This window comes from Myotis daubentonii, chromosome 9 (assembly GCF_963259705.1).
Source record: "Myotis daubentonii chromosome 9, mMyoDau2.1, whole genome shotgun sequence".
Lineage (NCBI taxonomy): Eukaryota > Metazoa > Chordata > Mammalia > Chiroptera > Vespertilionidae > Myotis > Myotis daubentonii.
In genome coordinates this window covers 42,212,288-42,235,804 of record NC_081848.1, presented here as the reverse complement: position 1 = coordinate 42,235,804, position 23,517 = coordinate 42,212,288, and the positions used below count along the sequence as shown (strand labels likewise).

General features: G+C 62.6%; 1 protein-coding gene across 2 annotated transcripts; it reads left to right on the top strand.

The window, feature by feature from the left end:
- Positions 1-2,389: 2,389 nt before the first annotated feature.
- On the top strand, positions 2,390-20,085 carry RELT (RELT TNF receptor). 2 transcript variants are annotated; one of them, XM_059708502.1, is made up of 11 exons: positions 2,390-2,784; positions 13,287-13,369; positions 14,314-14,388; positions 14,484-14,650; positions 14,854-14,933; positions 15,635-15,889; positions 17,357-17,437; positions 17,740-17,821; positions 17,992-18,243; positions 18,640-18,838; positions 18,964-20,085. In XM_059708502.1, exons 2-11 carry the CDS (start codon positions 13,322-13,324, stop codon positions 19,009-19,011), a joined length of 1,287 nt encoding a protein of 428 aa, XP_059564485.1. In that variant the 5' UTR covers positions 2,390-2,784; positions 13,287-13,321; the 3' UTR covers positions 19,012-20,085. The 2 variants fall into 2 exon arrangements, with proteins under 2 accessions (XP_059564485.1, XP_059564484.1); XM_059708501.1 differs by lacking the exon at positions 2,390-2,784 and adding an exon at positions 9,834-10,211.
- Positions 20,086-23,517: the final 3,432 nt, after the last annotated feature.

Here is a 23,517-nt window from a genome sequence, read left to right as displayed (position 1 = left end):
AGGAGATGGCTTCTGAGGTGCCTGAGCTCAGAGATTGTAATGCTACGATTCTGTGGGTCCATCTGAGATGCCAAGAGTTCTAAAAGCCTGTGATTCTGAGAATGCTTTGTTCTCCAGTCTGTGGTTCTCCATTAAAAGCCAATCTAAACGTCTTGTGGCCTCCACAGCTCCTTCCCTGTCTCCTCACCGTCGTGGCTAGATGCTCCCGGACTCTTGGGCAGGGTCCCCTCCGCAGCCTGCTGTGGTTCGGGAGTCAGAGCTGGCAGTGAATAATAACCTGGCTGGCTCCCTCACAACCTGAATGTGTGGGGTCAGATGTGTGTAGGCTGTGGCTCCCGAAGACCTGCCCCTATGTTGCTGCAGCCTGGGAGCCCAAAGCTGCCAACCAGCGTCCCCAGAACTACAGGAAGGACTACCTCAGCCTCTTCATCCCTGATGTTTTCTCCTGGCTCAGGTAACTGCTGCCCAGACTTACCGCTCAGCCAGGTCAGGCGGTCACCATTTGCCACCCTAGTTTTCAGATGGGGGAACAGTAAGGGGAGGGATTTGACTAAAGCCTCCCAGAGAACTGGTTGTGTGGACAGGCCTGGCACCTCTGCAGGGTGTCGGATTAATAGCCGGTGCTGCTTGACCAAAAAGCATATCCCATTCGGTCTGTTGAGTGGCACATGAACGCCAGAACTTGGAACCGGGGTATAGGAGTTCCTCTTACAAAGAAAACATTTGCAGGAATGGAGGGCGTCCTGGGGTGCTCTGGCCCCCTCACCAGGTCTCCAGCATGAGTCCTTTCTGGGCTCCCTCTGTGAGCTTGAATGTGGGATATGTGACCTGGGGTCACTCCCACCCTGGGGGTCTCCATTGACATAAGAGGAGGCTGGGGCTATGGCCCTGCCAGTGACCTGGAGCTCCTTCTGCCCTTCCCCCACCACCTGGGCATGGCCCAGCGAAATGGAAACTCTTCGCCACCCCCTCCTCCCTCTGCACGTGTCCAGTTCTCCTGGAGTCTCCTGGGCTCAGGAACTTGAACTTCCCTGCCTCCTCACCTCACAGGCTCAGGTCCTATGACTCAGTCTGTTCTGAATTCTTTACCTCCCCAACAACCTACCCCAGCAGACATGTTCCTCCATCTCTGTCTTGGGCTGTGATTACCCTGGTTCCAGCCAGGCCTCTGCCTGCAGCAGGAGGCCCTCCCTGCTGCCTGCACCCCCTCCAGCCTCCAGCCTGCTGTCCTGGGAAGGCCCCTGGGATCTTCTGAATGGCACCACATGGAGGGGAGGGGGGGGGGGTCTGGTCCTGGCCCACCATATCACACAGCTCCGGGGGCACGAGTCACAGAGCTGGGAATACGGGAATAGTGCCCTGGCGATGGCATTCGGCAGGGGGGCAGCTTGGGTAAGGAAGGGAGAGCAGTGTGTCACCTGTTCTGCAGGAAGGAAGGACTAACTATCCAGGCAGAGGGGTGGGGTGGAGAGTGGAGACAGGAAAGGTCTGGAAGAAGGAGATTTGGGCTGGGCCCTGAGGAATGTGCAGGAGCCCACCAGGTGGGCCTGCATTATAGATCCACTCTCACCAGGCCTGCACAAAGTGGGGTTCCCAGGGGCAGACCTGGACAAGGTGGGGTTCCTAGGGGCAGACCTGGACAAGGTGGGGTTCCCTGGGGCAGACCTGGACAAGGTGGGGTTCCCTGGGGCAGGCCTGGACAAGGTGGGGTTCCCAGGGGCAGGCCTGGACAAGGTGGGGTTCCCAGGGGCAGGCCTGGACAAGGTGGGGTTCCCAGGGGCAGGCCTGGACAAGGTGGGGTTCCCAGGGGCAGGCCTGGACAAGGTGGGGTTCCTAGGGGCAGGCCTGGACAAGGTGGGGTTCCCAGGGGCAGACCTGGACAAAGTGGGGTTCCCAGGGGCAGGCCTGGACAAGGTGGGGTTCCTAGGGGCAGGCCTGGACAAAGTGGGGTTCCTAGGGGCAGGCCTGGGTAAGGTGGGGTTCCTAGGGGCAGGCCTGGACAAAGTGGGGTTCCTAGGGGCAGGCCTGGACAAGGTGGGGTTCCCAGGGGCAGGCCTGGACAAGGCAAAGTAGGCCGGTCCTCCCAGCTGCCAGTTTCCAGGAGGGCAGCGGTGGCCCCGCTGGCGGCAATCCTGGCCGAACCGGAGTAGCATCCAGGTGTCCCGTCTTTCTTGGCCCATTTTGGTTGGCGCCCAGAAGGGGCCGATGCAGAGGCCTCTCCCCGCGCTGAGCCCCGCAGTTCCGGGGGATGCGAGAGAGGGCGACACCGAGCAGAGCCGGGACCAGGAGTTCCCCCGCCGCCCCAGGGGGCGGGCGCGTGAGCCGCTGCCTGACGTCGGGGGCGGGTCGGCGGCCGTGACGCCGGGGGTGGGCTGTGCCGAGTCCCCGCCGCCGGCGATTCATTCAAAAGGCGCGCAGCTGCGCGGCCGCCCGTGGGCTCGAGGAGCCGGGCTCGGGAGCTGCCGCGGGCGGCCAGGTAAGGAGGGTGCGCGCAGCTCCCCGGCCGCTGCCCCGCGGCCGGCCGGAGGGATGCGGACCCGAGCGGCGCCCGCTGCCTCCCTGGGCCCCCGAGGAAGTTCGGCGGCGCGCGGACCCCGCAGCCCCTGCCCGCGCCCCTCGCCGCCCGCCCCCGCATCCTGGGCCGGAGTCCCCGCGCCCAGACCCCCGCGTGACTGCAGGCTCGGCCCGCGCGGCGGGGCAGCTGCGGCGCGACTCGCTGGTTCAGGAGCCGGCGGGCCCGGAGACGCCCCCGGCCCGGCACACTTGAACCGAGACCAGGACCAGGTGCGGCCCAATGGGGGGCCGAACGGTGTCAGCCCGTGACTGGGGGTGACACGGCGCGGAGGCGGCCCAGCCGGGCGCGCGAGCGGTCGGGCCACCGGCGGTGACGCGGGCCTGGCAGACACAGGCGCTCTGTGCGCGGTGCCAGGCGGAGTGCGCGGTGACCCCGCCGGGGACCCCGGGACCCCGGGTGCTGGGGCACTGGCCTGAGCGCGGAGGGTGTGACTGGCGGGCAGGGCCGCTCGCTAACGTGAGTGTGAAGTAGGGGGGCCCGAGCCCCAAGTGCCTGCGAGACGCAGCCCTGCAATCGCTGGAGCCAACGGGCTTGTGGGTCAAGTAGGGTCCGTGCGGGTCTCCGCCTCGGGGCACCGAGAGGCGGAAAGAGGCGGGACCTCAAAACCGGCCGGCCCTGGGGGGAGGGAGGAAGGGTGCCAGGCCACAGGGTCTCTCCTGGGCTGTCCTCAAGGGGGCGCCCCTAGGGAGCGCAGTTCAGGGAGGTGGGTGGACCCTTAGTGATGCGTCCTGGCGCGGGAGAGGGGGCCCAGGCTGGGCCGCGTCCGGTGGGGGGACACCGCCTCAGGCTCCACCTCCCGAAGGCCTGCAGGCGCGGCCCCCCTGGGCCCGTCTCGCTCTCAGACCCCGCTCCCCCGGGCCTCAGTCTCCCCGTCTGCGCACGGAGGTGTTGAGCTGTGAATCATCACTTTGGGATCCTCTGTTGTTTTGGGGTCGCCCGCCTCGGTTCTCCCTTCCTCCCTTCAGGCAGAAAGACTGCAGTGGGGGGTGGCACGGGGGCCCCAGGGCTATACCCGGGCAGACGCTGGTGACTTGACGGAGTTGGAGGCTCAGCCTGAAATCCTGACCCCAGACAGTGCCTCCCCTGGCCCAGGCCTCCTTTCTCCGTGTCCTGCAGGAGGAGCGGGCGTGGACTTGTTGCCCGTGAGCCTTGGGGAGCTGGAGCAGGGCCCCCACCGCCACTGAGGGTCTGCCAGGCCCACGCAGGTGGAATGGGAAGCTGGCTCCCAGCCCAGGGGGGCGAGGGGCGCCTGCTGGAGGGTCTGGAAGCCTCTGGAAATGTTGGCTGCCGGCTGGTGGGGCGAGGGCGGGAGGACAGGCTGTGCGCCGCTTGGTGGAGCGCTCTTGTCGAATCCTCACGGTGGTTCTGAGATTCAGTGGCTGTTTTTCAGAGAAGGAAACAGGCTCAGAGAAGTGACTTGCCCAAGACCACACAGTGTCAGGACTGGAATTCAGGTCCTCTGCCCCCGAAGCCTGTGCATGCCTGGGGAGGGCCACCCACCTTCCTAATACAGGCACACCTCAGAGATTGGGGTTTGCTTCCGTAATAAAGCCAGCATCTCCTTAAACGAGTCCTAATGCTTTTGCTGGTGGAGAGGCTTGCCTTTAATTTGTAAAAACCAAAAACAAAAAGCACACACATACACACAACACCTGTGAGGCACAGTAAAGGGAAGCTCAATAAAATGAGGTATGCCTGTATCTGCTCACGGCTTAGCTGGGTTTTCTTCCTTAAACCGAGGCTGGCGAGCCTGGCCTTGCCAGCGTCTGCCACTGTGAGTTCTGAGTGTGGTGTGTGTTTACACACGTCTGAAACTTTGGGGGTGGTTGGGTTATGTGGTCTTCCTGCTCTTCCTCCTCCTCCTGCCTCCCCCCAACTCCCACTCGCCAGAAAGGCCTGTCTCCTGCCTTCTGCGGCCTGCGACTGGTTTGGGGACCAGCCCACATAGCTCTGAAGAGTGTCAGGAGTCGGCAGCGCAGCCCAGGCTGCAGGTGGCAAAGATAATTGAGAGTCCCCATCGACCTTCACACTTACGAGGCCCTGTCCCCTTCAGAGTTGCTCTAGGGTCACTTTCCCAAATCCATCCATGTGCTGTGGTAGGAGCAGGCTGGGGTGACATTGAGCTTGTGCCCCACCCTCTCAGGGCCTCAGCCTCCTCGTTTTTCCCAGAGGCCCCTGCCAGCTCTGACCATTGCTGCTGCCTGGCCGAGAGCTGGAGCTGGGGATCAGGGTGTCCCGCTGTCCTCTCTGGCATGGCTGGAGCTGTGCTTCTTGGGGCTGATCAGAATAGCTATCTTAGTCTCTTGGGGCTGAGCCTGAGTTATTTCCATCCCCAGCAATGAGGTGGAAATAGCTCAGGGCTCAGGAGCGGGAAGATGGGAAGGGTTAACCAAGGGTTAACCTCCTTTTCTGGTCTTAGCCCTGATGGAGGCCCCGTCCCACCCCACCATGTTCCCTGCCTGCCCAAGCCAAACCTTTCTGGGAATTTGGGCCTCCCGGGATGATAGGAATGACAGTGAGGCCAGGCTAGGTGGCCCCAGCTGGGACTGGTGTGATAGTCTGCGTCTGGCCAAGGAGGGGAGGCTAGAGGGGCAGGCAGCCCCCTGCCCCTGCTCATCGGCCCAGCCGCATTTCACAGGGAGACTGAGGTTGAGAGAAGTGCAGAGACTTAACCGAGAACCCGCGAACCTGACATTCTGGCTGTCACCCTCCAGGCAGGGCACCCACCTGGGTGGGGCCGGGACAGGAAGCAGGCCCGAGACACTGGCACAGAATCAGGGCTCCCCTGCTCGTCCCGTCTGGGCCTGCTGTCCTTGCTTAGACTCTGTCCCAGCCTCTCCACCTCCACTTCCAGGTCCTCACACCGACAGAGCGGCCGCCCTACGGCAACTCGTACTTTTTGCCTAAAAATACAGTCCAGACGCCGTGTCCTGCCATCGAGTCATCCTTCCCAGGCCCTTCTGAATTTTAATCTTCCCCCTCATCTCACCCACCAGGTCTTGGCCGTACTCTGCCATTGCTTTTGTCTCCTTTTTCTAGAGCCCTCCTGGCCGTCAGGTTCAGCCCCAGCCCCTCACCCAGGAAGCCCTCCCCGCCCCCCGTGAGCCTCTCTTTATTGTTGTGGTCCACTTGCCAGGTGTCCCCTTCACCTCTGGGAACAGGCACAGGTGTGGGGAACTTTTTAAAAAAATTTTATTCTTGATTCAGAGAGGAAGGGAGAGAGAGAGAAAAACATCAATGATGGGAGAGAATCATTGATTGGCTGCCCCCTGCGCGCGTGTGTGTGCGCGCGCGCGCGCACACACACACACACACAGATCGAACCCCCAACCAGGGGCCCGGAATTGAACCTGGGCCCCTTCAGTCTGTAGGCCGACGCTCTGTCCACTGAACCAAAGCGGCTAGGGCCAGGTGTGGGGCACTTTTGGGACTGCATGTCTAACAACCCACCCTCTCCTGCTGCCCTGTCTGTGCTGGGCAGGCCTCTGAGGGGTCCTGTGTGCTGGGGGTTGGGGTGAAGACTCAAGGCCTCCCCTGAGCGTAGGAGCAGAGGAAACTCCCTGCTGTGTGCCAGGCCCTGGGTGCAGGTATCCTCGAAGCAGCACTGACAAGGTTCCCCCTCCTTCCCAAGCTACTTAGTGGGAGCTAAGACTCAGAATTGGGGACCAGCTCTAGGCTGTCACAGCCCCTGGTGTGGAGTCTGGCACTCAAGCTCTCGCTCAGACCTCAGGGTGTCTGAGGGTTCGGTTCACTCATCCGTTTCCAAGAAGGAGCTGGTGGCTCCCGGAGAGGGTGGGGGGGGGGAGGGGAGGGAGTGTTGGTGGGGCTGGCTGCTTAGCACTTGGCCTGGCTGGGTGAGGCCAGACTCCCTGGGCTCTGGGGCCAGCCCTTCCAGTTTTTTTTGAGATCAGCCAGTGGGACCCACCAAGCCCCTCCCCCACTCAGGATTTGGGAACTAGGATGTGGTCTGTGGCCAAGGTCAGCACCCACTCTGTGCTGAGCCCTTGGGTGCCTAGGCCAGGACTTATTGCCACCAGTTGGGACTAGGGTAGCAGGGAAGACAGGAGGGAAGTGATGCTGTGTCCCTACTGTGTGCCCAGCCCTGGGATGAGGACCCCGAGGGTCTCACATCCTTAGCCTCATGCCCAGAGGGTCAGCAATCCCCTCCCGGGACAGGCAGGGAAAAGAAGGCCCAGAGAGGGGAAGGGACTTGCAAGCCCTGGTGACACTGGGATCCTAACCTAGGCTGTCTGCTGGAAGGCCAGCACTCTTTCCTGGGCCACCCTGGGAAAGATGAGAGCTCTATAAATAACCTGCCCATGTGGCCCTGAGTGTGCCCTGACTACTTGGCACAGACGGAAAGGGACGGAGGGGCCTCTGCAGCCAGCTGGAGGCAGGGTCTGAGCGTGTGGGTGGAGAGAGGAGGAAGGAGGGCACCCAGGAGGAGGGACGCGCGCTTGGACCCGCACAGCCTCTCTGTGAGCAGGAGCAGTGAGCTCAGGGAGGGACCTGGCCCTCCTGGGGACCCAGCCGCCTGCATGGACTCGCCTGCCTCCCTCTCTTGGGGGCGACCACAAACAGTGATGGCCCAAGAGGCCAGGAGAGGGGAGAGGGAGGGGGGAAGGGGAGAGGGAGGGGGGAAGGGAAGGCCCACCCTGACAGGAAAGGCTTCCTGCTGGAGGTGGCTCCTGGGCTGAGGTCTGATTGTAGAAAGAACCACTGTCCCCAGTGAACTCTGGGTCCTCCAGCCACCCCCAGAGGTCAGCTGAGCCGGCACAGTTGCCCAAAATTATAGAGGCGGAAACTGAGGCTCGGAGACATGGGGCGGGTCCTGACTGCTCAGCGCCTTCACCTCCCGACTGTGGCTCAGCCAGCACGGAGCAGGTGCACACGGGACTGCACGGGGCCGGGAAATGGGCGCCCGGGGTCTTCCTGGGGAGGCCACGGCGCCTCCACCGGCTGCTGGGCTTGATGTTGGGGTCCCTACAGCACCCTTGCCCACTCCCGCGCCACCGGGTGACCGCGGAAGGTCCCTGTCCCCAGCAACCTACGTCGGGAGGAGATGGAGAAGGGCGCAGGCTGGGGCTGCGGTCTCCCCTCGGGCTCACTCCCCGCGGCCAGGTCTGCCCGGTCAGGGTGATGGAACAAGGCCTGTGCCGAGCAGGCTCAGGGCTGCCCTGGCACATGAGTGGTTCGGTGCCCGCTGCGTGGCCAGCGCGGGAGGCAAAGGTGGCTTCTCAGAGGAGGTCGCAACAGCAGGACGGGAGTGCAGTGAGGTGCCCTCCAGCCCTCCCAGGCCCCTTGCCATCCTGTCTTGAGAGCCGAGCGAGACAGCCAAGGGTGGCCCAGCCTCCCTGCCTGGCCTGAGCAGGAAGCGCAGGGTGCTGAGTGACGGATGGTGGCAGAGCAGGACATGCAGGAGCAGCGGGAATGCCAGGCCTGGGGGGTGTGGCTGCTGCCCGCTCCCACTCCAGGGGAGGGGCTAACCCTTGTCTCCGACCGCAGCAGCTGGGTAGGCCTGGGCTGGCTGCCTCAGCCCTTTCCTTAGGCCATTGGCTCTCAACCTCCTGGCCCTTTAAATACAGTTCCTCATGTTGTGACCCAACCATAAAATTATGTTCATTGCTACTTCATAACTGTAATGTTGCTACTGTTATGCATCGTAATGTAAATATCTGATATGCAGGATGGTCTTCGGCGACCCCTGTGAAAGGGTCATTCGACGCCAAAGGGGTTGCGACCCACAGGTTGAGAACCGCTGCCTTAGCCCCCTCAGCCCCACCCGCCCACGTCACCCACCGAGCCCCCCAGGCCTGCTGGCAGTTCTGAGGGGAGAAGCAGGCCGGCCCCGGGGGTGGGCCAGGGAGCAGGGTTAGAGGCTAGCTAGCATTGCATGGAGTCCTCACCCCAGGGTTGTGAGTGGGGACATCACGGCTGCCCCAGGCTGGGAAGGGGTGGGAATTGGGTGCCCTTCTCACTGAGTGGCCCTGAGGCAGCCTCTGCAGGTCTCCGGGCCCCAGCCTGTCAGCAGCCCTAGGAGCTTCACCCCGGCACCTCTGCTCCCCCTCAAACCCCTCTTCCTCCTCCCCACCCTGGTGGAACTCCCAGCTTCCCTGCACTTCCTCCTCCTCACAGCACCTTTCCCTGGAGCTGGGACAGAGGAGAGCAGTGCAGATGAGTACAGGAGCAGAGAAACCTCAGGTGCCCAGAGGCTCCCGGGGAGGGGGCAGTGCCTTTTCCCTGAGGCCCATCTGGGTGCTGGGTGACAGCCCCCTGCCTGGCCTCGGCCACCGGGTTGGTAGACGCCCGAGAACAGGTGCCTGAGCCAGGCCCTGCGCTGGTTCCAGGGAAGGGGCCGGAGTGAGGTGGGAAGCAGAGTCAGACCTGAGCTCCACCCTGCGTCACCCCTTCACGCCCATGTGAACGTTCAAGCAGCCTCCGTGGCCGCAGTCTACCCAGGGGTGCAGGGGGTGCTCATCTCTCCTGTGAGGAGTGGAGGCAGCACAGGGTGAGGGCCGTTTACCTTTCTCGTGAGGATGGAGGATGGGAAGGAGGAGATGCCTAGCTGTCCTCGCCGCCGCCCACTGCGGGCACTGCCCTACTTCAGCCCCAGTTGCCAGGGAACCACCGGGCTCCTCGCTAACCTGGATTTCTCTATTGATGGGCGGCCTTTGTCTGCCCGCCTCTGGTGCAGCTGCAGCTGAGGGGCCCAGGGGAGCGTATCCAGCTGTGTTTCCAGGCAGCCCCAGCTCTGGAGGCTGCAGGGTGGTCCTCAGGCCCTGGAGCTGGGAAACAGAATCCCCCTCCCCCCGCCTGCCCCAGGTGGGCACCTTCCTCCAGCTCCAGCTCCGAGTCCGGCTTCACTTGGCAGGGAGCCCTCTGAGGCACAGTTGTTCCATTCCTGCTCCTCCCCAGCTAACCCTCCTAGGCTCCCGTAGGCCCTGGGGCGGGGGTGGGGGGGTGGAGGTTAGCACCAGCTTCTCAACTTGCAGCCGGGCTTGGTGTGACCTGGGCATTGCCTTCCCAGACCCCTCCCCCTTCCTGCCCCTCCCCACCTCCCAGAGCCTCCCCATGGCCAGCCCGGCACCTCCTGTGTGCCCGTCTGTGCCGAGCATTATACGTCAGTACGAGAGTCTCGTTTATAGCTTCCACCTGCCTACCAGTGCGTGCTGTCCGCCCTCCACAATGTGCACGTGGGCAAACTGAGGCACAGCACATGCTCATTAAGAGCTAGCTTTGTTCGCGTGAATTCCCTCATCAGCCCTCTGTGTGGTGGGGGAGGGTCCACGGCCGGAGGTCCAGCGAAGAGCAAGCAAGTCAGGCTGGTTCCCCCCAAGTGAGCCCAGGGGCTCAGCTCCAGGTTCAGACCCCCAGCTCACCCCCACCCGTGGGCTCCTTAGTGATCAGCCTGCTCTCTGGCCCTCCTGAGGGCGCCTGCTTTCGGTTCAGCGCCTTCTCCCCCCACGCCGGCCAGGCCCTGTGCTGGGGAAGGGGCTGGGTAAACAGGATGGTCGCACACAGGATGATTACTGCAGGAGGAAGTGCCTTTGAGCTGAGCTCTGAAGGAAGAGTAGGTGTTGGCCTGCTGACGGGAGGATGTTTCTGGGCAGAAGAAACAGCAGATGCCAGCGCCGGGGTAAGAGAGGCGAGTGTGGGGCGCTGACAGCCGAGCCGGAGCCGCTCGGAGCAGCTGGAGTGGGTGGGGCTGGGGCCAGACCTCAGACCAGACACCTAGGCTGCAGGTGGGGCTGAGCTGGAGGCCAGGGAGGTAGGTGGTCTTGGGGTGGGCGTGAGGCCCGGAGACCTTCAGGGTTTGGTGGCGATGACAAGGTGGCTGGGGTGAGGCTGGAGAGGGGCTGGGTGCCCTGACCCCGCGCTTCAGTTCTGGGAAAGGGGAAGCTGCCACGGCCTGGGCGGGGGCGCGGCTTCCTCTTTCTCTCTGGCCTCCGGGGCTGCGCCTCCCTGATGCTCCCTGGCCTCAAGGGCCCTCGCCCTGGTGGCTTTGTTAGTTGACCTTTTTCCAGGGAATTTCTGGGTCTAAATGTTTGGGTATTTTTGGAGGGCAGGGCGGGGCCGGGTGTGAGGAAGCCCCTGCTCCTGGGAGCCTGTTGGGTAGAGGCCTCCCGCCCCAGACGGGGCTGGGGCGGGCTTTGTGGTGAATGAGACAGCGTCCCTGCCGCGGCTGCTGTCTGGTGGGGGGGCAAACAATAGATACGCAAGCAAACAAATGCTTAATTACCTGCCTGGGCAGGAGGTGCCTCCGGAAAGCAGGGCCTGGGGGGAGGAACTCCCACGACCTACTTTAGGCTCCTGTTACCTCATTTAAACCTCACGACTGACAGCCCTGCCCTGGGAGGACGCTGAGGCCCCTGGAGGTGAAGTCGGGGCCTGCGTCCCCGAGGGAGTTGGTGGGGCCCCAGCGGGGAGGAGTGGCCTCCAAGCTCACTTCCTTCTCTGTCCCTGGGGCCCCGAGGGCTTCTCTGCCAGGGGCAGGGGGCAGGCGGGGAGGCCCCTGGCCGTGGGCACTGTGCTTCCCAGGGCCTCGGTCTGCCCCCCTGCCCCCTCTGGGAAGCCCTGGGAGGTGCAGGCTTTGGGGAGTCAGGACCAGCAGTGGGTGGGGATGGAGCCTTCCCAGACCCCCACCCATCCCAGGGGCTTGCCTTGTGATGGAGGTCCCAGGGCTCCAGGGCTGAGATGCTGGAGGCCTGGTGGGAAGGGGGTGCTGGGGGGGGGGGGCAGCTGGCTGGCGGCTGCCTGACTGGGCAGGCCCTTTGGGGGCTCAGTCTGGGCTGAGTGTGGGGCTGGGGAGGCGGCTGTAAGCAGAGGCTTGGGGGCTAGACTGGGGTAAGTGCCGGTTTGGGGTAATTAGAAGGTACGTAATTGGAGGGCGGCAGGGCTCCAGGCGGTGAGTGTCTGTGAATGCGCCTAAGTGGGTCCTCTCTGGTTTTACGTCTGGGCCTTTGGACCCCCATTTTGCTCCCGGAAGCCTCCAGATCACAGGTCCCTGCCTGTCTGGAGATGAGCAGCTGCACAGCCCTCCCCGTGGGCTCAGGTCACCCCGCAGGGGCCAGGGGTGGGACAGGGGGTGTGGCTGTTGTGCCTCTGACATTTCATTCCTGCCCCAGCCCTCTGAGCCCACCCAGGGACATGGAGGGGCGCTGGGTCTGGTGACCTGGCAGGGCTTTGGGACCAGCCTGAGGACTTGGGGCGCATGGGCAGCCTGTGGGTTAGAGCCTATGAAGACCGGGGGGCTGGGGGGCTCGGGGAGGTGAGCTGCCCGGGTGAAGGTTCACTGTGGGGCAGACACTAGAAAGGAAGCCTTGTGACCGAGTGAGAGGGGGCGGGGCAGGGGGGGGAGAGGTCAGGGGGTGTCTGTCACCTGTTGGGTGCTGGCTGCCAGGGTGCAGCCTTCACTCTACTCTGGCCCGACATTCTGTCCCAGGTTTTCCCCTGAGCTGGCCTCGGGCCGGAGCCATTGCCAGCGACCTGGAGAGCCCCTGGTGTGGCTGCTGCGCCTCCCCGCCCCCTCCCGTGGTGTGACCAGTCCCTGCCTGCGAGGTCTGTGCTGGGCCCGGCCAGATCGTCCTCCTCCGGTTCCTTTTTCAAGTGGGAAGCCCAGGCCACCATAGGCTGAGGGGCTCTCCCAAGGAGCTCGGGGCACCAGGCAGGGTCCCCTCAACCTGCTGGGGCCCTGGGGTAGGGACTGGGCTCTCCAGTGCCACCCCTCAGGGTTCAGAGGCCCCACCTGGCCAGGGGCCTCTGACAAATATCGATCCTCCCCCTCCTGAGCCTGGAAGGGCTCCTTGGGAACTTCCTCCTTTTGCCACGATCCCTCTTGTTGTCCGAGCCAGTCCTTCTGCTGTTCCCACCCTGCCCACTGGCCGGAGGCTTCCCTCAGCGGAGGCCACCTCAGCCTCTCAGCCGGTGCCCATTGCACGGGGATCTAGCCAGTTGGCCGTTGGTCAGCCCTGTGGTGTGAGTTCCCTGAGGACAGGACCCTGTCCGTCTCGCTGGGATTCATATTATTTCCTGTGCCTGGCACCCAGGAGGTGCCCAAGGGAGGAGGGCGGCTGAGCGCTGGGCACCATGACCACCCCAGGGCCGTCCCCAGGTCCTTGTGGGGAAGTCAGCTGGGGGTGGACAGTGGACACATGAGAGGGCCAGGACTCTAATGGAGTTGGGGTACATGCAGGAGCTCTGGGGGCCTAACCCAGCTTTGGGGAGAGGTGGTCTAGAGAAGCTTCTGGAGAGAGTCGCCTGGTATTGGGCTTTGAAGGGTGGGAGGAAGGGCCTTCTTTGAGCAGGAACAGCAAGAGTGAAGGCAGCGAGCAGGAGGGGGCATGGGCGAGGCCTGCATGTTCTGAGGGGCAGGAGCCTGAGCAGGCGGGCACGCTGTTGCAAGCTCTCTTACCCACATCGGCAGGGATGCAGTCACAGGCTTCCTTCCTCCCAGGCCCCCTGCCCATGCCACCTGGCAGTTTCTGGAAGCCCGACCCCCTGGGAAGCCTCCTCCAATCTGTGCTGCCCTGGGAGGCTGGCCCCGGACAGGACACCCCCTGCTCCACTCAGGCTGGAGGGCTGAAGGCGGGTGGCAGTCAGTGTAGGCCCAGCCTCGCCAGAGCGCTGCCTGCCCAGCAGACCTCACACACTCCCATCCAGTTGTCCTGGAAGCGGCTGTTCTCTTCCTGAGCCTCCCCTCCGTCTGCCGTAGGCGGGGGACCACGGGGCCTGAGGAGGAAGCTGAGGATGAAGCTGGGCCCTCCACCGCACTGGCCGCTGACCTGCTTCCTTGTGGTGAGTTGGGGATGGGACTGTGGCGGGGACACCAGAATCGCCGAGCCGAGCCCTGGGCCCGGCCCCCCGAGGAGATGGAGCCTGAAGGCTGCTCAGGACCCGTGCTGGGGTGCGCTTGGTTCCCGGCTCTTCCCGGGAGCCCGTCTGACCCTCGCCAGGGCCTCTTGGCCCACACTGACCCTGCTGCCGGGAGCCAGGTCTGGGCCTGAGGCGGTCCCCAGAGCCTCCTACGTAACATTCCCTCTGCCCTTCAGGACGGATGGCTCTGCTCTGCACCTGCCACCCCCAAAGCAAAACCAGAGCACCAGGGGGTCTCCCCACAGCACAGGGTTCAGGGCAGACAGCTCACACCTGGAGAGGGAAGCAGAGGGAGCTCCCAATGGAATGGCTGGGACACGAGTAGAGACCCTTCTCTTGGGACGTTCCCGCCCTGAGTGGTGCGGGGGTGGCCTGGGTGACGGGGAGGTCACGGAGGAGGATGTGCTGCTGGAGACTCAGCCAAGGGCCCAGAATAGGAAGTGCCAGCTGCAGCGTTGGCCCCAGGGATGATGCACAGAGGCCGGCTGATGACAGGCCCAGCTGTGCTGGGGGGCAAGGCAGCAGGAAGCAGGGCGGAACTGGAGAGGAATTCGGAAGCATCCCCCCTCGTCCTGGAGGACGGAAGAGGTGTGACTCAGAGGCTGGAGGTCCCGAGCAGCTGGCCGGGGCTTTCCGGCATTTCCAGCACAGATGTGCTCTCTCCCTCCCTGGGCGGTGGCCGTGCGGCAGGTCCGGGACGAGCAGGCTCTACCTGCCGCGTGAGGGTGAGGTTCCAGAGGATCCCTGAGGCCTGGGGTCTTCAGTCCCCACTCCTGGGCATCAGGAAGCGGGTGGTGGAGAGACAGCCCAGAGGTGCCATGGCCCAGGGCTTTCTGCTCAGTGTGCCCTGCCCATTGCTCTTCCAGTTGCTGCCCTGGCCTCTGGCTATGCCAACATCAACGACCCCTTGGCAGTGCCCACCCGGGGAGGAGCCCAACCTGGTGAGCTCGCCCTGCCCATCCGCCCTGTCCTAGGAAGACTCCTGAGGGCCAGGGACGGGCTTCCTGGCTTCGTTCTCACCCTTTCCCTCCCACAGGACCTGGGGCAGGGCACATTATGCAGGTCCTGCCCCCTGGGCACCTTCTCAGCCTCGTGGGGCTCTAGCCCATGCCAGTCCCACTCCCGCTGCAGCCTTCGAGGGAGGCTGGAGGCCCGGGCGGGCACAGTGACTCAAGACACACTATGTGGAGACTGCCAGCCTGGGTGAGCCATGGGGTGGGGCGTGGGAGTTCATGCCAGGTGACCAGGACTCTGGATCCTGGCCCCAGCTTCACCCAGCCCCTGAGCGGGCCTCAGTCCTCCCATCTGTGAAACGGGAGGGTAAGGACCAGTGTGGGTGTCCAGTAGAAAGGAGTCCAGTCTCTTTGAGGAAAGTTCTGGGTCTCAGTGATGTCTCCCCCCCGTAGGTGGTTCGCCCCTTCAGAGGTCCCCGGTGCTCCCTGTCAGCCGTGCTCCTGGACACCTCTGGGTCCTCGCGGTTGTTACGGTGAGTGGCAGATGGGGCCTCGGGTATGTGTGGGAGGGGGTCTGGTGAGCTTGAGCCCAGGGACCCCCACAGTGTCCATCTAGGGCAGCGGGGTCCTCACTCCCTCAGCACACGGGAAGGTGAACAGCCAGGGGGAGTCCAGCAGGACGTGGTCAAATTGTTCCACTGGCTGTCTGTTGGCCCAAGTCATTCTGAGTGGCAGAGGCCACCCAGCAGGAGGGCTCCCATCCTGACCTGTCTGACCCCCATCCTCATCCCCTGAAACACACATGCAGATGAGTGTGAGCGCACATGCTTGTACACATACACACACGCACCTCCTCTTACCCGTCGGGGCAACTAACTCACGGACCAGGTCACGGGGAGGCAGGACCCAGTGTCCCTGTGCCCAGGCACGCACACGGGTGCCATCTGCGCATCCCTCTGACCCAGCAGGAGGGGTGACGGGGGATGAGGTTCTGACCACCTGTGGCCTGGAGAGGCCTTGCTCACGCTGACCAATCAGATGGCCAAATAGGAGGGGCTGGGGGTGAGTTGGACCTTGTTTCCCCCACATGGCAAGGCGTGGGCAGCTCTGAACACATCAGCGCCCACACACGTCCACGCACACCCACGCACACCCTGACTCGGGCCCTGGTCCCACTGTGTGATTCTCTCTGCCTCTGTCTTGCCTCCATGCCTCTGTCCTCCGTGGTGCTCAGAGCGGAGGAGGCGGACCCGACGTGGTGTGGCGGTGGCGGCAGGGGCCAGAGGCACCGGGGAGACTCGGCCGCCTGGGAACAGCACGCGGGCAGGCGGCCCCGAGGAGACAGCGGCCCCGTACGCAGTTATCGCCATCGTACCCATCTTCTGCCTCATGGGGCTGCTGGGCATCCTGGTGTGTAACCTGCTCAAGCGGAAGGGCTACCACTGCACTGCCAACAAGGAAGTCGGGCAACAAGGAGGTGGAGGCAGCGGTGAGGCTGGCCCGGAGTCCTGGTGGGGAGGCCAGAGGGCACGGGCCGGCCCAGCTCAGCTGGGGGGCTGCCCGAGGGATCCTGTTTGGCCCGGAGGGTCTGACAGGGAGAGGCCTGCAGAGGGCAAGTCAGGAGGGCTTCCGGGAGGTGCTGCATGTGGGCCACTGACAAGGTAGAAGGGAGGATGTGGTGGCTCGAGGTGGTGATGGATAGAGCAGGTTAAGTGGCTGTAGTGGGATTCCCACTTTGGGTGCAGCCATGCCTGGCTGAAGGGGTCTGAACTCTTCAGGGCTACAGTGTGTGTGTGGTTCGAGGGTCTGACCTCCTACTCGATCCTCAAAGTGACCTCTGACCTCTGGCCTGAAGGGCAGCTGTCCTGGGCAGGCACCAGGCGAGGCTTGGGTTTCCGGGCTGTGGTTTGAGCTATGAGTCCTGGACCAAAGGGAGACAGACGTGTGTTTCTCCCACCCCCACCCCCGGGCCCTAGGCCCCTTGTCTCCTCCCCACACCCCACTCTACCCAAAGGCCAGGAGGGCATGTGCACATATATTGCCCATAGGAGCCTATGGCCAAGTTGAGATTGAAACGGCACCTCCTGTGCCAGTGCCTCAGGCTGCCTGGGCCTGGCCAGAGCCCTTCCCAACTCCTGACGATAAAGTCTGGGGGGCAGGATGGAGACCGGAGCTTTGGGCCTGGTAACTCAGGCCACCTCGCCTGGGACTCCCTTGTTTTCCCAGCTCAGGACTAACTTTAACTGCTGGCTGCTTTCGGTACAAGTCCTAGGACAGTGATGGCGAACCTATGACACGCGTGTCAGAGGTGACACGCGAACTCATTTTTTTGGTTGATTTTTCTTTGTTAAATGGCATTTAAATATATAACATAAATATCAAAAATATGTCTTTGTTTTACTGTGGTTGCAAATATCAAAAAATGTCTGTATGTGACACGGCACCAGAGTTAAGTTAGGGTTTTTCCAAATGCTGTCCTAGGAGCTGTTTGCTGCTGGCCCAGGATTGAGCACGTGGCCCATCTTCATGCCTTTGAGGCTTGGGCCCTGAGCTGGCCAAGCGCCCTCAGTCAGCTTATAGACAGGAGGGTGTGCGGGGAGGTAACAGGCCTGGGATTGGCAGTGTCTGCAGGAGGTGTTGGCTGAGGGGGGAGAGGGCAGGCCCCAGAAGCGCTGCCCGGGCCCTCACTCTCCCTGCAGGAACGGTGGAGTTCAGATGGGCCTGACACTGCTCAGCACCGGGGCTGTGGGTGCAGGGAGCAGTGATGCTGAGCAGTGAGGGTGATAACGGGCTTCTCAGAGCTGCGGCCTGGACGGGTTTGTGAACACCCAGGCTTGGAGCCCAGCGCCTAGGAAGGCTTGGTGCGCCCTCTGCTGCCACGTGTTGGTATAGCTCGAGTCTGGGGCTCCACCCTCCTCACTTCCCCAGAATCACAGTCCTCCTCTTCTGACCCCAGGGAACAACCCCGCCTACGGGGCTGAAGACGCCAACGAGGACACCATCGGGGTCCTGGTGCGCCTGATCACGGAGAAGAAAGGTGAGGAGAAGGCCTGACTATCCCTGTGCCCGGGAGAGGAGGGTCTCCTCTCAGAGCCTGCGAGGCAGCCTCAGGGGTCACCGGGCCAGCCTCCCCTCTCTGACCTGTGTGATGGATGGTGCTGCCCCCTTCCCCCCCTATTCTTGCCTGATTGGGGAGGTGCGGGGGCGGGGGGCGGAAAGGCAGGTGCCCCAGGCAGGGAGGGGATGGCAGGTAGGTCAGGGGATTGGTACTGAGACAAGGGGTCCTGGGGGAGTGCCCCTCATGGCCCAGAGCCGGGTTCTGACTTCAGCTGCCCACAGAGAATGCAGCGGCCCTGGAGGAGCTGCTGAAGGAGTATCACAGCAAACAGCTGGTACAAACCAGCCACCGGCCTGTGCCCAGGTGAGTGGGCAGGTGGTAAGGGGAGCCCCTAACCAGCTAATCAGCCCACTTCCTGGGGACTCACCACCTGGGGATGCTCCCTCTCCTGTCACCTCAATACCCTTCACCACCTTCTGTGGTCTCCTGGTCCCGGTCTGCCCTCGTGACCCTGCCACCTGTGCCCTCCATAGGCTGCCGCCCGGACCCAGCATGCCGTACATCTGCCCACACTACCACCACCTCCACACCGTGCAGGGCCTGGCCTCGCTCTCTGGCGTCTGCTGCTCCCGTTGTAACCAGAAGTGGCCCGAGGTGCTGCTGTCCCCTGAAGCTGCGGCCGCTACCACTCCCGCTCCCAGATTCCTGCCCAACCCAGCCAGGGCGCCCAAGGCCAGCGCCAAGGCCGGACGCCAGGGCGAGATCACTATCTTGTCTGTGGGCAGGTGAGGTGGGCACACACGAAGCAGGGTCAGGGAGAGACGACAGCCAGGGTGTGAGTGGGGGGCAGCAGGGCCCCAGGTTGAGCCCCAGATACCTTGCCTGGTGACACCCCACCTCCCTTCCTGGCCTCAGGTGCCTCTGGGCAGTGGGGTGGCCAGGGGTCTGCTCAGCGATCCTCTCACATGGAGCCCTGGGTCCCTGAGGCAGGATCCTGGCTACTGGTCACACCTGGGGCCCCTCAGGCCAAGGGCCTGTCTACCTGCAAACTAGGGTTGGGGGCTCATCTGTGGATAAAAGGGTGTGGGAAGGGCTCAGGCTCTGACCAATGAACCTGCTGCCTTCTCTGCTTCGGGGTTCTTCCTCTAATCGGGGGATGATCGCACCACCTCTCTTCACAGGTTCCGCGTGGCCCGAATTCCTGAGCAGCGGACAAATTCATGGGCCTCTGAGGTGAAGACCATCACGGAGGTTGGGCCCTCAGTGGGTGATTTCACTGACTCCCCACAAGCTGGCCACCCCACTGAGCAGCGGGCACTCCTGGGAAGTAGTGGAAGCCATACTAAGTGGCCAAAGCCCCCCGCAGAGAAGAAGGCCGAGGTGAGGGCCACAGAGAGGGAGTGTCTGCCCTGCCCGCAGATGGGGCAGGGGTGGAGGGGCAGGGACCCCTGGGCAGGGGCCACTGTCCTGGAGCCTCAGCTCTGACCAGTCATTCTGTCCCCCAGGAGAGCCGCTATGTGGTCCGGCTAAGTGAGAGCAACCTGGTCATCTGAGGGCACCGCAGCCCTGTCCTGGGAGGTTCGAAGGCTTCCTGGAGGAGGTCGAGCTGCAGCTGGGCCTGCGAGGATCCAGAAGCAGTGGCCCAGCAGACAAAACGGCAAGGCTGGAGGCGGCAGTGTCTGCCCCAGCGAGGAGGCCGCGGCAGGCGCAGTCACAGGAGCTAGTTGAAAGCCCACCCGCCCCTGCCACCCAGTTCCTTCCCTGCAGGATGCCCTGACCCTGTGCCCTGGTCAGATCCTGGGACCCGTAAGATCCTCTGTGCCACCAGGAGGCCAGGCCGTGATGATGGGAGGGGCCCTCTGCTTGGCACCCCTGGCCCCACCCTTGGTAATTAGCCACCTCCTGCCTCTGTCCAGGGCCCCAGAGCAGATGTGCCTCCCCTCCTCTCCCGGCAGGACCTGTGCAGGGGAGGGGCAACAAAATGCCTCGGGCAGGGAGTCTGAGTCCCTGGGTTCTAATCCCTGGCAAGTCCCTGGCCGTCTCTGGGTCCCCCTTTTTCTGACTGTGAAGTCCAAGTGCCCAGGGCCTCTCCAGCTCCCTGCGGGCTCTGGGCTGTGCTGTGGGTGCGAGCTCACCTCCTTGCCGCCCCTCCCGCTAGTCGCTTCATCTGGCCCCATTTTTGCTGCTTCCAGGGCCTCCGCCTTCAAGCCCCCATGGGGCTGCCCATCCACGGCCCTGCCCACAGAAGGGGCTGAATGCATGTGCCTGCCTCCGACCTGCTGTTTTTATTTATTCAAATTGATCAAACAGACCTGACCTGGGTGGGGCCCAGCCACCCCCACGATATCAGGAGCTTTCGGGGAGGGTGTGTGAGAGGCTGGAGAGGCACCTCTGCCTTAGGTGGTCTGTGTCCCTGTGGTGTTGGTTTGTCTGTCCCTTAGTGTGGGCAGTGCGGGCAACTGCCCCGCTCGTCTCCACCCTGGCTCAGCAACCTGGTTATTTATGTGGGCTGTGCAGGCACGGGCCCCACTGTTGCCCCATTTCTTATTTATTGAAGCTGTGCTGTTGTCCTGTCCTTGCGTCTCCAGCCCCATCCCTTTGTTGAATAAAAGGTGGGAGAGTTGTGTCATGAGGAGCTTCTTTTCCCTGTGCCCCTTCCCAGGTCGTCCGTCCATTCCCTGAGTCTGTCAGGCACTGTGTGTGGCACAGGCCAGGCCCCCTCGAGGGGCCTTCTCATTGGCAGCCGGTGAAGTGGGGCCAGGGGAGGCCCCTCACTCCATCTGGTTCTCACTGAAGCCCTCGGGGCAGGCAGTGCCATCCAGCGGAATATAGTGGGTGTCATCTATGTAATTTAAATTTTTCTAATAGTAAAAAAGCAGGTGAAGTTAATTTTAATATCAATAATGCATCCTATTTAACCCAGTATATGTCTAAAATATTTTCATTTCAGTATAGTCATTATAAAAATTGTGAATGAGCCACTAATACTTTTGCTTTGAAAGCTGGTGTTTTACGCTTAAACCACATCTTATGAACCAGTGTATTTCCAAGGCTCCGATAGCCACCTGTACTAGTGGCTAGTGGCTCTGTACTGGACACAGCTCTAGAGGAAGTGGAGCCTGGAAGACGATGTGGTAAGACATACTGGGAGCTGGGTAACGTGGAAGGGGAAGCGTGCGCCACAGAGAGGCAACAGCGTACGCACAGGCCAGCCATCAACAGAAATGAGGAGTTGGAGCGGCTGGAAGTAGAACCATCTTGCCAGGTGTGGAGACCGGGTGGGGTGGGCATTAGAAGGCAGCCCGCGGGCTCTCGGAAGCTATCAGCCGTATCCCAGGGACCCCAAGGAGCTCCTAAAGCATGTAGGAGGGGGACGGGCACGGTCAGCCTGTTCTTGGCGGGTGGGGGAGCTGCAGGAGCGCAGGTTCCACAAGGAAGCTGTTGCCAACATCCAGACTAGAGATGGTGGAGGCGGGGCTGCGTGGTGATAGAAACAGATGGGTCCGATAGGTTCCTAGGACAGACCGCCAGGGCTTGGTGATGGGATGCAGGTCAAGGGATTAGGGACAGCTGGGTGGGTAAAGAGGCGCAGTAGTCCTGAGTGTCCTGAGTCATCTGGAAGCACTCAGGTAGGCATCGCTACCAGCACCAGCCTGGGCCGGGGTGGGGGGGGGGATGTTCCAGGGAGAGGGCTCAGGGCACTGCTGGGCTGCTCCAGGGCACTGGCAAGGTGGAAGGAAAGCGGGAAAGTGCAGTACCCCAGAAGGGGAATGGGAGACGGTGGGGCACAGGCCAGGTGCTGCTGCTGCTGTGGAGTCAGGAAGAAGGCAGGGTCCGTGTTAGACCAGGAATGTGGCTGGCGTCATCTCAAGGGCATGGCGAGAGCAGGGCCAGGCTGAGTGGGCTGAGCTCCCTGCAGCAGCCTGACTGTGCCAGGCCATGGGTGGTGAGACCCTAAGATTCCAGGGAGAGAGCTAACAGGAAAGAGGCCCAGGAGTGTGGAGGGGACGCCTGTGGGCCTTTCTACTGGGCAGCAGCCTTGCAGGGCCTGGCCTGGCTGCTTCAGAGAAAGCGCTGCCCTTAAGGGGAGGCTGGTGGACATGCCCTGAGATTCCAGCTCTCCCCACCTCCTCTCACGGGGCTTCCCAGTGGGCAGGAAAGGAAGGGCACCTCTGCGGAGCCAGGGGACAAAGCTCTAGGAGAGGGAAGGAAGGAGACGGGGCTGGACAACAGGAGGAACTGTCTGGAGCACCAAAGGCTGTCAGACTCTGGGACAGGGTGTCCGTTGTGGGGGGCTGGCAGGCATCACCGTGCAGCCAAGGACGGTCCCTCCTTATTTGCCAGCTGTTGGCTGTATCTCAGGATCTAGCTTTTCAGTGTCTCTTCAGCCACCCAACTCCGTTCCACCTGGGACTCAGCCCCACCGGGTGAGGGTGAGGGTGAGGCCGCGGCCGTGCCTTCTAGATGCCCTCTCGCCTGGGGTGAGGCACATCCAGGATCAGCCAGGGTGGAGACTGAGAAAGGGCTTCCCAGGCCAGGTAAGGGACACTCCCACTTTGGTGCCAGGACCTGGGGTAACAAACACTGCTTCCCTCCAGACCCCCCAATTGTCTGCCTGCTAGAAGGTAAGAGGTGTGGCTGGGCCAGTTTCTTTCCCTGTCCTTCGGGGACGTTGAGGCCAGCTCCCAGGGGCGAAGAGGGCCTGAGCTCAGGGGGGGCTGTGTCTGAGGCTCCCGGCCTTCAGGAGCTCCTTCCCCAAACGCAGATGTATCAGACCCAGAATTTAGGGTCTTTTCTGGGCGAATGATCACAGTTTCTTTGCTTGCAAATATAACTCCCCTATGAGAAAGTCCTTGCTCTTCCGTTCCCAAATAGAGGCAGCACCCCATCCTCGCCCTCCCCCCTGGAAGCTCTCCTGGCTTGTCCCCTCTAAATCCTGATGGCCTTGCCAGCTGTTGAGCTCACGGCTGGCTCAGGCCACTGGCAGGGACGGGACCTGGAGGACAGGGTGGGTGCTGGGCTGACCGTTTCTTATCGACCCACACCCTTTCCTGCAGGGTCAGAATGTGGGTGCTGGGCCGTTCTCTGCCTCCCTGGCTGCTCTGGGCCCTCAGCCCTGCCACTGGGACCTGCAGCCAAGTTCCTGGGGAAAAGCCCCTTCCTGCCCTGGAGAGCGGCTGTGACAGCCTGGCACTGCCTGTGGGCAGAGGTGCTCACCAGGTGAGCACAGGAGGGGAAGCTGGGGACGGTGCAATGGCGGCAGAGTGAGGCTGTGGAAAAGGCGGAAGAGGTGTCTGAGTTGTAATACAGCCCAGTTAGCCAACCTGGGCCTGTTTTCTCTCCGGTGGAAGAGGTTGAGTGCTTGGAGGCTAGGAGAGCGTAGATCTGTGGGGGGCCAGGCCCTGGAAGGAAATGGTGGCCACAATGACCAGGAAGAGAAGCCCCGACCTGGACTGGGGTAGTGGCTTTGTCCAGAAGGGAGACAAGAGTGAAATGTTTAGGATGCAGAACTGCCAGCACTTGATGAACATTTGGATGGTGACCACGTACCTTCCTTGGTTTCCCACCTGACAGACTGGCCCTTTAAGCAAGTCAGGCATCGCCTCCTCTGGGGTGGTGCCTGGCATGTGGAGCTGACTACAGTGAGTTCAACTCTGCCTCCCTGGCTGTCACCGTGGTCAGGGTACTTACCCCCTGAGCCGCCCCTCTGAGGACAGGCCTAACAGGACTCACTTCCCATCATGTTGTGAGGATTCTGAGTTACCAGGCATCACGTGCGGCACCAGTCACGTAAGTGAGCACACATATGTCAGCCTTCATCATCCCTGGCTTCCCTGTGCTTCTGCAGGACACACCTTTGTCCAGGTGCTGATGGCCACTACCCAGCCGCTCAGCAGTGAGCCCAGGGCAGCCCCTGTGCCTGCAGGGAGATGCAGCACAGGTGTGGCCTGCCTGTGAGAACAAGTTTAGGACCAACTTGGGAAGAAGCCAGGGACTCACTGGCCAGGAGGTGGTCTGTGTCCCCTGCCCCAATAACCACCAGCCTGGTCACCCCCGAC

Excerpts from the sequence above, each read along its gene's own strand:
- RELT (XM_059708501.1), top strand. The coding sequence starts at position 10,172 with ATGTTTCTGGGCAGAAGAAACAGCAGATGCCAGCGCCGGG. Across the intron at positions 17,438-17,739 it reads CCTGATCACGGAGAAGAAAG|AGAATGCAGCGGCCCTGGAG; the intron begins GTGAGGAGAAGG and ends AGCTGCCCACAG. Across the intron at positions 18,244-18,639 it reads ACTATCTTGTCTGTGGGCAG|GTTCCGCGTGGCCCGAATTC; the intron begins GTGAGGTGGGCA and ends CTCTCTTCACAG.